The 17029-nt window shown below is 41.4% G+C and overlaps 1 protein-coding gene across 1 annotated transcript in view; it reads right to left on the bottom strand.

Moving 5' to 3' along the window:
* The window catches only part of MCC (MCC regulator of WNT signaling pathway), a 447338-nt gene that overhangs the window by 126835 nt on the left and 303474 nt on the right, over positions 1 to 17029 (bottom strand). The window contains 1 exon segment of the mRNA XM_072823923.1: positions 3833 to 3946. Within this exon segment, the coding sequence (XP_072680024.1) occupies positions 3833 to 3946 (114 nt within the window).

The raw sequence follows: 17029 nt of genomic DNA on the forward strand, positions 1-17029 counted from the left end.
GTCTCTTCAATAAATGGTGCTGGGAAAATTGGACAGCCACATGCAGAAGAATGAAACTAGACCACTCTCTTGTACCATACACGAAGATAAACTCAAAATGGATGAAAGATCTAAATGTGAGACAAGATTCCATCAAACTCCTAGAGGAAAACACAGGCAACACCCTTTTTGAACTCGGCCACAGTAACTTCTTGCAAGATACATCCACGAAGGCAAAAGAAACAAAAGCAAAAATGAACTATTGGGACTTCATCAAGATAAGAAGCTTCTGCACAGCAAAGGATACAGTCAACAAAACTAAAAGACAACCTACAGAATGGGAGAAGATATTTGCAAATGACGTATCAGATAAAGGGCTAGTTTCCAAGATCTATAAAGAACTTATTAAACTCAACACCAAAGAAACAAACAATCCAATCATGAAATGGGCAAAAGACATGAACAGAAATCTCACAGAGGAAGATATAGACATGGCCAACACGCACTTGAGAAAATTCTCTGCATCACTTGCCATCAGGGAAATCCCCAGCAGTGCAATTGCTGGGTCGTAGGGCAGGTCTATTTTTAACTCTTTGAGGAACCTCCGCACAGTTTTCCAGAGTGGCTGCACCAGTTCACATTCCCACCAACAGTGTAAGAATGTTCCCTTTTCTCCGTATCCTCTTCAACATTTGTGGTTTCCTGCCTTGTTAATTTTCCCCATTCTCACTGGTGTGAGGTGGTATTTCATCGTGGTTTTGATTTCCACATGAGAAAGGGAATAGAGGGGAAGGGAGAAGAAATGGGTGGGAAATATCAGAAAGGGAGACAGAACATGAGAGACTCCTAACTCTGGGAAACGAACTAGGGGTGGTGGAAGGGGAGGAGGGCAGGGGTTGGGGGTGACTGGGTGGCGGGCACTGAGGGGGGCACTTGACGGGATGAGCACTGGGTGTTATTCTGTATATTGGCAAATTGAACACCAATAAAAAATAAATTTATTATTAAAACAATTAACACTATAATTTTGCAGGTTGCCTGGGTGGCTCAGGCAGTTAAGCAACTGCCTTTGGCTCAGGTCATGATCCTGGGGTCCTTGGATCAAGCCTCACATCAGGCTCCCTGCTCAGCAGGGAGTCTGCTTCTCCCTCTGTTCTCTTTGCCCATCCCCTTGTTCATGCTCTCTCTTTCTCTCTCAAATAAAGAATATATATATTTTCAAAAACCGTAATTTTTTTAAAACTTCCCTGAAATTAAAAGATTAAAAGAGATAATCAAAATAATACACAACAAACCTGAGAATATCAAACCAGAATGACACATTTAGAGTTACTCTATTAGGGGCACCTGGCCAGCTCAGTTGGTGGAGTGCATGACTCTTAATCTTGGAGTTGTGAGTTTCAGCCCCAGGCTGGGTGTAGAAATTACTTAAAAACAAAATCTTTTTTAAATATTTACTCTGGTAAAATTACTGGACAAGAAAGAAAGAAAGAAAGAGACAGTGAGGAAGAGAAAGAAAAAGAAAGAAGAGAAAGAAAAAAGAAAGGAGAAAAGAAAAGAAAAAAGGAAAAGAGAAGAAAAGAAAAGAAAAGAAAAGAAAAGAAAAGAAAAGAAAAGAAAAAAGAAAAAAAAAAGAAAAAAAAGAAAAAAGAAAAGAAAAAAGAAAGACAATATGCCATGGACATCTATTGTTAAGTGTCTTATGAGGCAAAGAAAGCTGTATTATCACTCTTTAAGAGCAACATTCTATGCCAAAAGAGATTAAGGAAATGTATTCAAGTCAAGACAAGATGGGCCAAGGGTTTTCTATCCAGCAAAAATGGCCTTCAAGTATGAAGTGCAAATAACAGACACACCGTTATTAATGAGCAAGAACTTAGTGAAGATTATTCTGAGTCCTCCTTGAAGAATCTACTAGAAAATAACTTCACACAATAAACAAACAAATGGAGGAACATTGAGATAAGGACCATGAAACACTAAATATATAGTTCCTTATAGAAGTCTAAATGAGGACCAGAAAGGGAGAGAGTGAGTTTCAATGGCCATGTGGTCAGGCAGGTGGATACAGGACAACTGCAAAAAAACTGGAGGAGTATAATGCATCAACCACAAAAAATTACATTCTTCTCAGGAACTATATTTGTTGGCAGTAGTAATATTATTCTAAAACTGTACATAATATGGAATGATCCAAGTAAGTAATTACAGAATATTCTAATCCAATCTTCCTCTGTAACCTCAAGAGCCAGGACTCTCAGTATGAAAGAAAGGAGAAACAGATAAAATATAGAAGAAGCTAAGTAAAAAGTATCCTGTAGTCTGAATTTAAATTGGGGCTATTAGTATGAACTCCTAAGGTATTTTATCTTAATAGTTACATGTACATAATATATATAGATCGGGATCCCTGGGTGGCGCAGCGGTTTGGCGCCTGCCTTTGGCCCAGGACATGATCCTGGAGACCCGGGATCGAATCCCACATCGGGCTCCCGGTGCATGGAGCCTGCTTCTCCCTCTGCCTGTGTCTCTGCCTCTCTCTCTCTCTCTGTGACTATCATAAATAAATAAAAATTTAAAAAAAATAAAAAAATATATATAGATAAATAAGGAGGTAAAGAATGTCCTGGCTACATCTATAAAAGAGGCCTGAAAACAATGACCAATCTAGGAGCATTAAGCATTCTCAGCACCCAGACTGTGATCTTGAAATACATTTTTTTACTGAGAGAAATAAGAGCTACTCAGAGAATGGTTACTACTAGATTTGGGGCAAAAAATGTACAGTTGAATCTGAAATAATCACTAGGCTCCTGTCAAAAGACTCAGGAGCCAACCTAAAGAGGCACATACTGGCCAAAGATAATATAATTTGAGTTTCTGTAAGGGAAATAATTAATAGTGGAATGAAACCCAAATATGTTTAAATATATAATTTCATAATATTTTTAAAAATTATTGGGCACTTTCAGAGGATACTAGGTTTTTTTCTTGAAAAATGTTAATAGATGAAAGATGGAGAATTCTGCTTTTCCTCTATGAACCATTGTTTCAACAAATCATAGATCATGGGAGATGTCTCTATAAAAGCATACCAATTAATGAGAAATGGTAGAACTGAAATATCATGATTTTTAAAGTCCTAACAAATCAATGAATATAGGTACTGAGTATCAACAGCTATTAGCATCACAAAAAATGAGACAGCCAGACATTATGTACCTCCCAGTGGAAAAACAAATGGCCTCTACAGTCTTGCCAAATGGACCAGACTTGAATTTGACTGAGGCTCTGGGTCCATCTGCCATCTTGCAGGAAATACAGGGGATGGAGGAATGTGGTGAACTGTACAGTGACTGTAATCAGCAACATCCAGACTGTAGGGAATTCCACAGGTCAAATAGCCATGTTTCTAACAGATTAATTAAAAAGCAAACAAAGAAAGGAAGCAAAACCTATAAATTAAGAGATTCAAAGGAAACCCATAGTTTTTATTTTATTTATTTATTTATTTAGTTAGTTAGTTAGTTAGTTAGTTTTTAACCCATAGTTTTTAGATGGGCAAGACTAAGTTTCACTGTCTAGCAACATATAAATGTCAGTGATAAAGTGTAAAGAAACAGGCAATAGGACTATAAAAGTCATGGTGGTCACCTTGGTGGGAGAGAGAGTGCGACCAAGACAGGACATAAGGAGGGACTTCTGGGATGACTGGCAAGTTCTGCTTCTTGCCCTGGACAGTGGTTATGAGAATGCTTGCTCATTACACTGTAATCTGATTTGTGGGAATTCCTATATCTATGTTTTATCTTAAGGAACACAAAAGTTTAAAAAAAAATTCTAGATCCCTTACCTGTGCCTTGGCTAATTTCTTTTCCAGAAGGTCTCGTTCCCGCTCTGTTTGCTGCAGACGTTTATTAAGCTCCACTATATCTCCCTTGAGTGATGCCAGGGCTGCCAAGTGGAGCTGTGGTAACAGAAAGAAAGGAGCACAAGGTTATATCATTTGGCAGAAACTCATTCCTTCCCTTCATTCCCAGTAATTAGCATGATCATATTTTTTAAAAATGCCTCATCTCTAATGGGTGCTATTAAATCAGGTGTCTTACAAGAAGCCAGGTTATATGGTCACCATAAATGTAATGGAGAAATCTTTTTTTTTTTTGAAGATTTATTTATTTATGACAGACACACACAGAGAGAGAGAGAGGCAGAGACACAGGCAGAGGTAGAAGCAGGCTCCATGCCGGGAGCCGGATGCAGGACTCGATCCCGGGACTCCAGGATCACGCCCTGGGCCAAAGGCAGGCGCCGAACCGCTGAGCCACCCAGGGATCCCCCTGTAATGGAGAAATCTTATGTGTGGGCAGTGAAACCCTATTTTGGTGGTCAAATCAGGATAGAGAGCAAAGCTCCTCACTTGAGTTACTCAGCAAGAATGAGATTAATTGTTGGTGTGGGGTTGCCTTATTGTCCACCCAAGCAGCAAGAAAAAGGGAGAATCAGATTAGCTTTTACCTTTGGAAAATATGGAAGTTGAATAGGGCAATTCTGTCACATGTACAGACACAACCTGGGACCAAGGAGTAAGAAAAACTGGGAGAGGGGGATCCCTGAGTGGCTCAGCGGTTTGGCGCCTGCCTTTGGCCCAGGGCGCAATCCTGGAGTCCCGGGATTGAGTCCCACGTCGGGCTCCCAGTGCATGGAGCCTGCTTCTCCCTCCTCCTGTGCCTCTGCCTCTCTCTCTCTTTCTCTCTATCATAAATAAATAAATAAATCTTTAAAAAAAAGAAAAAGAAAAACTGGGAGAGCTCATTTTTTTCAGATGGTCTCCCCTTAAAGTTGGTCCTTTATTTCCTTGCCAGCTCATCTTTCCTTGTCCCCCAGATGGACGAGATTGACCAGATGCTGTTTCTGGGCTAGCAGGCCTGCTCGTAGGACAGAACCAGAACTCTGATAAATGATGCTAGGAAAAGACACACCAAGAATTCCTCCAGATCTCTTTCACCAGCCAACTCCCTCAGGTTAACTGGAGCTTCAAGGAATGTTCTTCAACACATTAACAAGGGGGTACCCTGCACTTCCAGGATCTCAATGTATTCCACATCCGAGCCCTAAACACTGAGCTTCAGAAGCATCAACAGCCTCCGCACGTGCCTTTTGTGCTTTTCAGGCCCATAGGTGGGGCTCTGTTTTAGATGTGTTCAACACGCAGGTCCCAGAGAAGCACCCTTCAACCTTCTTTGGCCTCTGAGTCACTACTCATCCGTCTTCACTGCCAGTTCCAGGGGAAGTGCAGACCACTCCCTGGCCGGATTCCACACTCCCATTTGGGTGAGTGATGAGAATCAGAACAAACCCTCCCTCCTTACAGGCTTTAAGTAGCTTCTGCCAACAGGGATTTGAAGTAAGAAGCGAGCAAATAAACGTGATCTTTAAAGATGGACATGGTACGACAGTACATAGTTCCACTTTGAAGATTTTAATTTGAAGTTTAGAAAATGCTTTTCTGCAACTGCATGTGGGCCAGTAGGTTTTGTTAGGGTGTGAGGGGTGGGTAGGCCAGGAGGAGATACAGGGCAGGGTCTGGCAGTTGTTTAGGTTAGACTATAGCAGTGAATGTGACTTTGCCTAATTGCATCAGGGCTGCAAACCAACAGATCAATAGCTGATTTGAAATCAGGAATGCCTGAAATTTAAAAAAGGAAATGTCAGGCAATCTGGCGGTATTTGCCTTTTCATGTCGGGGTAGGGTTGCTCAGAAAAGGTCACTTTGGGTTTCAGATACGAGGTTATGTATGATGAATTCTCAGCACAAATACCACAGTGTTTCCATTGTACAATCTTTCTGAGGCTGTTCTGCTTTCCAGGATGGTGGAGAGGGACACAAATTCACTCCCTCCTTAGATAGCTGGGTTGCCCCCTCCGCCTCTGAACTGTCCATCTGAGGATTTTCCTTCAGCATCATACACAGTGATGTTACACATTATGTCAAGTCCTGAGAGAGGTTTCACCACCTCTCCTCTGGCAAAAAGGATAAAGTACATATAGGGTTGAAATGTTCTTTAAGAAATATAGGAGTAGAAACTATGATCCCAACTGTATGAGCCCAGATATGCTTCCTCTCTCCTACATCTCCACCTACTTCTGGAGGGTTGGGGGAGGATCTGGGGGAGAATTAGGAAGACAAAACTGACAGAGGAAGTTCTAAACTTCACACTAACTTCTTAAAACTGGGCTAGATGAGGAGACACAGAGAGTAGTTATTTCCATCATAGTACATGGCTGAGAGAGAGTCCAAGATGGGTAACCCTACCAGGGAGAGTACCCATTTTGGAACAGAGAATACCACTGGCCCTTCCAGATGGCCAGGAAGATCCACAGGATGTGCATTTGGGGCAGGTCTTTTCGCTTTCCTGGATGGAAGATGCTTATCCAGAAAATAAGAATATTTCACTTTTTTATTTTTTTTATTTTTTTATTTTTTTTTAATTTATGATAGTCACACACACAGAGAGAAAGAGAGAGAGAGAGAGAGAGGCAGAGACACAAGCAGGCTCCATGCACCGGGAGCCCGACGTGGGATTCGATCCCGGGTCTCCAGGATCGCGCCCTGGGCCAAAGGCAGGCGCCAAACCGCTGCGCCACCCAGGGATCCCAGAAAATAAGAATAGACCAGTTTTTCTTCACTTTCTTTATGTTACAAATCCTTTAAGCATCCATGCAGGTGATGAACCCTTCTCCTAGAGAAGAGTAGAGCTTTGGAGTTTATGCATGTATTTCACCTAATTATGGTGATAACACATTCTGGAATCTTTCCACAAACTCCAAATTAAGAAACCACAGATGCCACATAAGTTGTGTAGATTTTCTTATGGGTCATAATCATGGTTATTTGAGTGGAGAAAGGGCCCTGGGTACTTGACATCTCCCATTCCACATTTGCAGATCAGAACCTGAAACCCAGAGATTGACTTGCTCACTCAGGGTCCCATGGGTAGCTCAGCACTAGCACCAAAACCACCAGTGCCCTTTCCTCACTATATGATGTTGTATATGACAGTAATTCTCAATTTTTTATGTGGATGAAAATTTTACTTAAAATATTTCCCTCTGATTGTAAAAGAAAAACATAACAGAAAACTAAACCAGAAAGAAAGAATTCTAACATTTTAGTGGTGGCCTCTGGATGGTTTCAAACTTCTTGGGGGATGTGTGGGGTAAGTTATTTTTAAAATTTTTTGTTTAAAACAATACTTATAAGTGTACTAAAGATTTTATTTGTTTATTCATGAGAGACAGGGAGAGAGAGGCAGAGACACAGGCAGAGGAAGATGCAGCTTCCATGTGGGGAGCCTGATGCAGGACTCGATCCTGAGACTCTGGGGTCACATCCTGAGCCAAAGGCAGGCGCTTAGCCACTGAGCCATCCAGGCGTCCCTGAAGTTTGTTTTTTTTTTAAAGAGGCTTTGTATTTTTTTCATAAATTTATTTTTTATTGGTGTTCAATTTGCCAACATATAGAATAACACCCAGTGCTCATCCCGTCAAGTGCCCCCCTCAGTGCCCGTCACCCAGTCACCCCCACCCCCCGCCCACTTCCCCTTCCACCACCCCTAGTTCGTTTCAAAGAGGCTTTGTATTAAAGAGTTAGTTGTGACTATATTTTCTGTACATGTAGGGCTGTCACATAAAAACTGTAAAGGGTTCTTGCTGCATCCCCGATTCTGCTGGTCTCCCTGCAAATTCAAAGGCTGGGGAGTTTGAGAGCAATGCTACAAGTATTATGACACAACCTGTGCCCTGTCAAGGCAAGGATTAAAAAATAAGAAGCATAGAGGTCTTTGGGGGTAATTTTTAAAACGATTAACTGTGAGCTTAAATCCTGGAAAGACAAATTTATGGAAGCAACCAAAATTATTAAATATCTATTAATAGGAAAATAACATGTATAGCATTTTTTGAAATCTCTTGTTTTCTGGCTTTAGAAATGGCCTCTAACAAGTCAGAGCTTCAGACAATGACCCATAAAGAACCATTCAAAGAAGATGTTTCACTAACCAAAGAGAACAAGTATATAATGATGTTTCAAGTTTGTGCCAGCATCCTCTTCAACTCGTGCTTATCTTTGTGTTCCACAACAAGACCCCAAGTTTTAGCTAGTCATATTGCTGCTCAGCTAAATCGTCCTAGTTCCTAGCTCTCCTTCCCTCCCTTAAGGTGGATCTAGGTGTAGCCATGTGACAACGTTCTGGCTGATGAGACCCAAGTAGAAATATTATGTGGGAGTTCTAGAAAAAAAATCCTTGTGAGCAACCATACTCTCTTCTTCCATCCTTGCTACTTGATTCATTAATGTGATGGATAGAGCTCAAGCAGCCACCCTCCTTCATAAACATGTGGTCTACACTCTAAAGAGCTGAAAGTTGCCTGAGCCCCTGGCAAGTTTGTAGAGCTACCCTACCAGCTTTGGACTGCTGACTCCAGATTTCTGTAACAGAAGAGCAAGAAACAGACACTACTGTATAGGCCACTATCACGTTGTACTCTGGTAAATGAAGTTGATCTAATCCTAATTTGCAAAGAATTAGATAAGCCTGAGTTCAAATCTCATTTATGCCACTTTCAGGTGAACTATCTTTAGGTAGCTTATTTAATCATTTTTAAAGAAAGCTGCCACAGAAACAAATGAGATAGCATTGATAAAATAACTCGCATGTTGTCTGGAACCAGGTAAACATTCAACTAATTCTCTTTCCCAGGCAAGTTTTTTTTAAGATTTTATTTATTTATTCATGAGACACACAGAGAGGGAGGCAGAGACATAGGCAGAGGGAGAAGCAGGCTTCCTGTGATCCATCCCAGGATCTGGGATCATGCCCTAAGCAGAAGGCAGATGCTCAACCACTGAGCCACCCAGGCACCACCACCCCCCTCCCACTCTCACCCCTACAGCCAAGTTTTAAGTCAACAAATTTCAAGTCAACAACCTTCTTAGACTGAGCCCCATCAAAGGCAGTGGGTGGGACATTCAGATGAGTGAGTAACCAGTCATGTCTCAGAGCAGCTTACTTTCTGGTGGGTATCAGCACAGAAGTGAGGCACCATCACTGCTGTGTTGGATTCTGCTGAAGTCCTACGGTTGAACTTAAGGAGCTGACAAAGCTCTTTAATCTCTGTGAAATTTTTACCCGTGGCCTAAACAAGGTTAGGATGGGACCTTGACACTTCCTAAATAAATGTGAGTATAGTGCATGAAGGACATAAATCCATACTTACCTCATCACTCTGGGGATATGAGGCACCAAGTCCCCAGGCTGCTTCAAGACCTGCCTCACATTTGTTTTACAGTGTGTATCCAAATGAAACTAAACCAACTGGAAAACTGCTATGTAACTGTCAAAAAGGTTGTTATTTTTGGTTGAAACACTACTAATATTTCACTGTTCAACTGGCTGTCAGAACAGGCTCTCTTAGCCTCAGACAGATAAGGTGTCCAGCTGCCAGTGGCCTGAGTGAGAAACTAGCAGTGCCTTTGTGACAGCCTCTCCTGGTGGTTGCTCCTGGGCTGTATGGATAGATGTTTCTCCCAGTACAATTTAGCCATGAGACAAAGGGCTTCACACTTGAGATGTCCTTTTAAGCCAGCAGCCCAGTGACTCAAATGAGTCCCCCAGAGCATCACTGGGTATTTATGATTATAAGGCGCTTCTCCATCTTGCTACTACTGGCAACAACAAACACATGCCCACATTGTCTAGTCCACATGGCACTCTCCCCTGCATCTGCCCACTGGATTGTCATCATCACACCCCAGCTCTGTGGCCTACAGGTAAGCTATGATTCCTCGTTTGCTGAGGGACAAATACTTTCCCCAAAGACCACAGATGGTGAAGGGGAACTAGGGCCTGAATCCAAGTTGCCAAATTCTAAACCCACCATTTTAACTCATCTTTCTGGGACTTTGGTCTACTGTTTAATAATAGCACTATCTTCAAAGGGGCCAAAGGCTTCTGCAGACACACTTAAGACAGTGGAATGAATTCATTGCCAGAATCCCTATCCAGACACAGGCAGCATGGGGCATTAATTATGTGACGGCAGAGCTGGCCTTCCCGATGTTGGTGGGAGGTAAGCTCATCCAGGGCAAACTGTGTTTACTCTCTTTCTTCCTAGCTCTGACTACTCAAGGTGTTCCTGTAAGTCAGTCACTGTCAGGGTACCTCTCTTTCCTTCTCACCATGTAATGACAGGAATTTCCATTCTGTCCTAACTGAGCCACCTGCCTTCCAAATTCAAGGTACACTCAGTTTCTGCTTAGGTTTGAGTGATGACAATGGGTAGATAGTGCGTGCCAACTCCTTTCACTGAGTGAACGGCTTTCTTCACTAAAGAGCAAGAAACAAGCACAACTAAACTTTACTGAACACACACACTCTTGACAGGTTTGCATGGTTGCCTATATATTACCAAGTTGAATCAGCAGCAGAGTCCTGCGGAAGAAAGGCAAGTGTCCAAACCCCAATGTCAACCTCTAGGAATATTTTGAGACCTCCAGACAACTCAATAGTAATCACCAAAGTCACAATATTAATAGCTACCATCTGCTATTAACAGATTACCATCTGCATTAACATCTGCTGAATGTTTAATGGGAACTGGTGCTGAGGCAAAAGAATTTCATAAACCATAGAGTGGGGCAAGAAATCAGCCAGAGGCAGAAAACTGATAAAATGTAGAAGAGATGCTCATGCATAGACACTCAATGCTCTAAGTTCTGCTATGTGCCTTGCTGGCACTTCCAACTCATAATACCACTGTTCCCCTTTACTTGTGGGATGCAGATGTTTGTGCATGTGCATATATGTGGGTGGTGGATGTGAGGGAAGAGGTCAAATGTATGCAGGGACATGGGGAAGCAGGGTTAGGATCTCCACGGATGGGAGGACCAGGGAGGTGGTCGCAGGGAAGCCGTCTAGCAGCAGTGATGACACTTGGGGGCTGGTAACTCAGCTCTGTGTGAATTTGGGGGAAATCTCTTTAACTTCCTATGTTTCTAAATGTTTCTAAAATGGTTTGTACCAGATGGTCTCTAAGATTCTTCTAGTTTTAAACCTATAAGCACATATTCCTGGTATATTCACCTGTCCAGGCCCAACCTTGAGTTCTGTACCTGGGGCTTTGCGTACTTTATTTGCCCACTAGTCCCAGAAAGTGTCTGCTGAAGCTCACCATATAAGGAAGTTTCACTATATGTAGAATTGATCAGCAAAGATTATTCTCCTAGAAACTGAAAGAGCACTCAGAATCACACATAATCTTTCCGCTGGTGGGGGAATTGAGAATATGTCGTCCAATTCCCTCACTGTAAAGAAATCAAATGGACCCAGAGAAGCAAGGCTTATTAAACCCAGATTTCCTCATTCTGCATCCTAAGACTTCCCACTCTTCCATTCAGCAATCCAGAAGCTCCCGAGTAGTGAATAAGTGTGTATATCCCAGTCCTGTCCTTGGAAATAACAGGAGACATCTATACATGGGAAAGCAGCCTCATTCAGCTTCAACACCAAGACTCCCCACATCCCGGAAGCTCCAATTCAGATGCACCAAGAACAACATCCTTGGCAAAAGGGTAATGTTCCCATCCAAATGGAAACAGTTAAGTCTGTTCAGTGGCTTCCAGGACTGGAACATTCTTATTTACTGCTAGAACTCCAGCTAGGGGCACCTGCTGTGTAGTAACTTCAAGAAAGGTTGTTCATGGCCTGGAAACTTAAAACTCATTAAATATCATCTGCAAGATTGCTTACTGCATGCAAATTACTTTTTCCTGTCCTATATCAACTCAGAAAGCATCAGCTTTTTGTCTTCCATTTTACCTGATAAATAAATCTTAAAAAAAAAAAGTTATTTATTCATGAGAGACCCAGAGAGAGGCAGAGACACAGGCAGAGGGAGAAGCAGACTCCCTGCAGGGAGCCTGATGTGAGACTCAATCACAGGACCCCAGGATCACATCCTGGGCCAAAGGCAGATGCTCAACCACTGAGCCACCCAGGTGCCCTTCCTGATAATTTATTTGAGAAATTTCTCCAAGTTACTTTTTTAAACCTCTGTTGAGGGGCACCTGGGTGACTCAGTAAGTTAAGTGTCTGCCTTTGGCTCAGGTCATGATCCCAGAGTCCCAGGATCAAGCTCCACATTGGGCTCCCTGCTCAGTGGGTAATCTGCTTTTCCCTCTCCCTCTGCTCCTCCCCTGCTTGCACTCACTCACTCTCTCTCTCTCTCAAATAAATAAAATCATTAAAATCAAATCAAAATCAAATAAACCTCTGTCGAAATTTAGTTGTTGAAACAGCATCTAGGGGGATCCCTGGGTGGCTCAGCAGTTTAGAGCCTGCCTTTGGCTCAGGGCCTGACTCTGGAGACCTGGGATCAAGTCCCATGTCAGGGAGCCTGCTTCTCCCTCTGACTGTGTCTCCGCCTCTCTCTGTGTCTCTCATGAATAAATGAAATCTTTAAAAAAGAAAAGAAACAGCATCTAAGTCCTCTTCAACATGGTAGCACAAGAATATTATCCATATAAAAACTGATCCCATCCAAGAGTGCTTGAACATAGGTTATGGTGCCAAATCACAAAGCAGAGCCCAGGTACAAACCTGAGGGCAGCCACACCTAAAGCCACTCTTTCTTTGCCTCAACAAATGGTCAGGGAGATGGTGCTCAAGTAGGGGAGGTATTGAAGATTGGCCATCCCAGCTTTGAAGAAGATCCTCAATCCCACCCCATCCATGAACATATACTCCTGTAAAAATAAGTCACATCATAATTTTTACTGGAAATAATATTACCTAATGTGGGTACTTACTATGTGCTAGTTGCTATATTAAGCATATAGCATGCACTTTCTCAATCATTCTTCACATAGCCGTATGAAGTATACATTGTTGTTAACCCCAATTTAAAGAGGTCAAAATTTTAAAAATAAAGAGAGGTCAGAATTGAGGCTTAGGAGCTCAGCATGCTGTCAAACTAGGAAGTGGCAGAGCTAGAATGAAAGCCCAGGGCTGCCTAATTCCAGAGCCTGGTTCATAACCACCATGCCTCATGCTTTGCAATTGACTATCATAGCACTTCTGAGATCCTCCCAGATCTCCATGAAACTATTGAGAAGAGAAGGTCTCAGACAGAGGGTTATCTTTTTAAGAGAGGAGAGTAGAATTGCAAAATTAGCATGGGGAAAAAGACATTTATTCTTTAAAACTTCCAAGTTTTATAGAAACTTCTAGAACTTCTTCTTCCAATAGAAGACTATTCATCTGATATGAGACCCAGGATGTTATCAGAGAAAAATTAATCTCCAGCTATTTCCACACCCTACAAGGTAAAGAGGAAAATACTGCAGTGTAGGTGAAAACCTAAATAAACAGAACATGGGAGGAAAGGTTAGTTTAACTGATCTTCAAAAATAAAATCAAGCTTTCTCCTCTTCCCCGCTATCATGGCACACGTGGTTGACTGTTCCTCACCATGTCTTCTCACAACTTGCAGGATACAGTGATTCCTGGCCAAGAAACAAAAGCAGAATCACCCATCCTCCAGTGGATTTGGATGAAAACTGGTGATAAAGTCAGGTACAGCTCCAGGAGGAGACACTGGAGAAAAATCAAGCCGGGTCTACAAGAAATCACAATCACATGGTCCTGTGAGAGGGTATACATGGTCATGGCTCTATCAAGCTCACATGCTCAGACCATATCACTCTGTAAATACCATTACCACTTGAGCAATTGGACATGTTTTATTGGAAAAATGATTTGTTTCTGCACTTCTATATTAGTAGGACAGTTCAGTAACATGTGAGACCTTTGGTTGGAAAAAAATGATAAATCAAAAAAATTGTAAAGTTTTATTTTTTAATTTACTGTACAAATATAGTACAATAGTTGCCAATAAAAGTGAGTATTTTCTGCTAACAAATTCTTCCTTTCTGTAGTGTTATTTTTTCAAGGGAAACCAAAATCATATGTATATACAAGGATATTTAGAAAGAAATACAGACAAAAGAAAGACTGCAATAAACTGGTAGCACCCACTTAAATTTCAAGGTGTATTGCATCCTAATGACACATCACGAAGGAGATAAAGGTGTAACAATTAAATCCCACTAATCAGAGTACATGAATATTTCAGCGTGTACTAAATACTGATGTGATCCCTGAGGCAGAAAATCTCACAGAGCCCTACGACCCAGCAATTGCACTGCTGTGGATTTACCCCAAAGATACAGATGCATCAGGGACACCTGCACCCCGATGTTTCTAGCAGCAATGTCCACAATAGCCAAACTGTGGAAGAAGCCTCGGTGTCCATCAAAAGATGAATGGATAAAGAAAATGTGGTTTATGTATACAATGGAATATTGCTCAGCCATTAGAAATGACAAATACCCACCATTTGCTTCAACGTGGATGGACCTGGAGAGTATTATGCTGAGTGAAATAAGTCAATCGGAGAAGGACAAACATTATATGGTCTCATTCATTTGGGGAATATAAATAATAGTGAAAGGGAATAGAGGAGAAGGGAGAAGAAATGGATAGGAAATATCAGAAAGGGAGACAGAACATGAAGACTCCTAACTCTAGGAAACGAACTAGGGGTGGTGGAAGGGGAGGAGGGCGGGGGGTGGGGGTGACTGGGTGGTGGGCACTGAGGGGGGCACTTGACGGGATGAGCACTGGGTGTTATTCTGTATGTCGGCAAATTGAACACTAATAAAAAATAAATTTATTATTTAAAAAAAAAGAAAATCTCACAGAGAATTATATGAATAGGAGTAAAAGAGTTCCCTGATAAGGCCTGCATTGTTCATAAATTTTTATATTGATCCAATTTACCAGGTATTGAATTCCCTATTCTAGGGAAACCAAGTACCTTTAATGGTGAGATAGTCAATAAACTCTGCAGATCAGCAAAGGACAAGGTATGTTTACAGCAATAGTTGAATTGCTTTGGAAGGACCTCATTTTTTACTGGATCAGAGACTTTATTTTTTCTTTGGGAAAACAACTGAAGATTTAGATTTGAGTGTGTGCGTGGATACACATACAGAAACATATTGATACACATAAAAACGTGTGAAATTTGTCAGTATACAAAACTCAAGGCATGTGCTTTCAGATTTCATTAAAGCACAGGAGACAGCTAAGATGTTGACTACTGAGTTATCCAATGCGGTCATTTTTAAATGCATTCCTCAACTATTAATATGCACTACATTTCAAGAAAATCCCTTGCAGATGTTTGATGCCATAAACAAGTTCTCATGTCAGTGAAGGCACAGGTAGGAGAAGCCAAGGACTTCTCCTTCCTCACCCCGGGCTGCTGACTGATGGGCCATTTTACACTCATTGGTATCTCTAATCCAAAGCACCAGGGGAGAGCAGGAGACACAAATTTCAAATCAGTTCAAATGTCCTCTCCCTTCAGGGGTCTGCTGATTGTTCAGAAAATGATGCATTCAGTTAAAGAAAAAAAGTCTGAATCTTCTGTCCTTTCCAAGTCGCCTAACCCAGCCAACAGTAGTCCCAACCAGAACTCCCTTGTTCCCGGAAAAGGAAGAAAATAAGAAAGGGAGAAGAGAGAGAGAAAAAAAAAGGCAAAAAACTATTTCGGAATTAAAGACCTAGAATTTACCACAAAACAGAAACAAAGCAAACCTCCAGACCTGAGTACCAGGTTCAGCCTTGTATAAACTTTAAAAATTTTCCAAACCTCCGTTTACTCACCCTGTAAAATGGGAACCATAGTCAACCATACACAGCTGTAAAGATTAATAGAACAGATTTCAGGTAATCACTTAACCACAGTGCTGCCTGTGAGCCACAATGACTATTATCATCTTAATTATCATGATCATCAATGCTACGCATTGAGCTTGCTATAAAGTGTTAAGATAAAATTGCGCCTTGCAAATAGTGATGGTAACTATGTGTCTTCTTGTTTTTGAAAACCCTGATTAAGCAATCAGAATGACTCATCACACTGAAGCTTAGAGCATGCTAATCACAGTCATGTACCCTTGGTCTTCCAGCTTGTGCCACTGAATCCATGGCTCTCACTTCGTGGCCGCTCCTGCACGAGAGAGCATGCAAACATGAGAGTCCTTAACAGCCTAGAAACTGGACTAGCCTCAAGCCCAGTGTGTTCCTTGCCCCCCAACATCCTGGCTCCTCAAATCACAAAGACACGATCAAGAACCAAGGAGGACATATATAATGACCCCAAAATGAATTTTCATGGAAATATACTTGAAATAGTAAAAAGACACAAGTTACTGTGAACAGGGTAGTACCCAGAGATCTGTTCATTTAAGGGCAAAACAAAAGATTAGTTGAATAAATTGCACGATATGCATAATAATACACCATGTTGACAACAAAAGAGAGAAATCAACATGGCAATCATTATTTCATGTACCTATTCTCATTCCTTCAGTTCATTCAGATTACTTTCCATCTGCCCCCACCAACCCCTTGGAACAAGTTTTCCCTCTTCCCTCCCCCATACCCACCCTTTTACTTCTCTTTATTTTTCATACCATTTATTACTACCTGACAAATACAAGCTTTTTGCTGACCCATTTCCCTCATGAGACTATGAATTCCCTGAACGCAGACAAGTCAAGCCCCCAGAGATACAGTCTACACACAAGATGAATCAAGCCTCATGCATGATGGAACTCCAGACAATATTTATTAAATGTATACATCAAGAAAATTTAAAAATTCAGATAAAAAATTTACATTATGCTTAACTCTATCACCTAGAGATCATGTCACTTGAGAATATCAGACATTTTTCTACATGTAAATATACTTAACATACCTTATGCAAAACACTATGTTTAATACAGTACTCTTGTATACTTCAAACTCTCGAGGTAATTCCCTATATTGTTAGCATCACCCCCCTCTCCGAGTCATCAAATCTCTAGAACAATTCTTTATTCCTCAGTGCTCCCTCCAGCATGCCAATGTTCCTTTTG

This window comes from Canis lupus, chromosome 4, assembly GCF_048164855.1.
Source record: "Canis lupus baileyi chromosome 4, mCanLup2.hap1, whole genome shotgun sequence".
Taxonomy (NCBI): domain Eukaryota; kingdom Metazoa; phylum Chordata; class Mammalia; order Carnivora; family Canidae; genus Canis; species Canis lupus.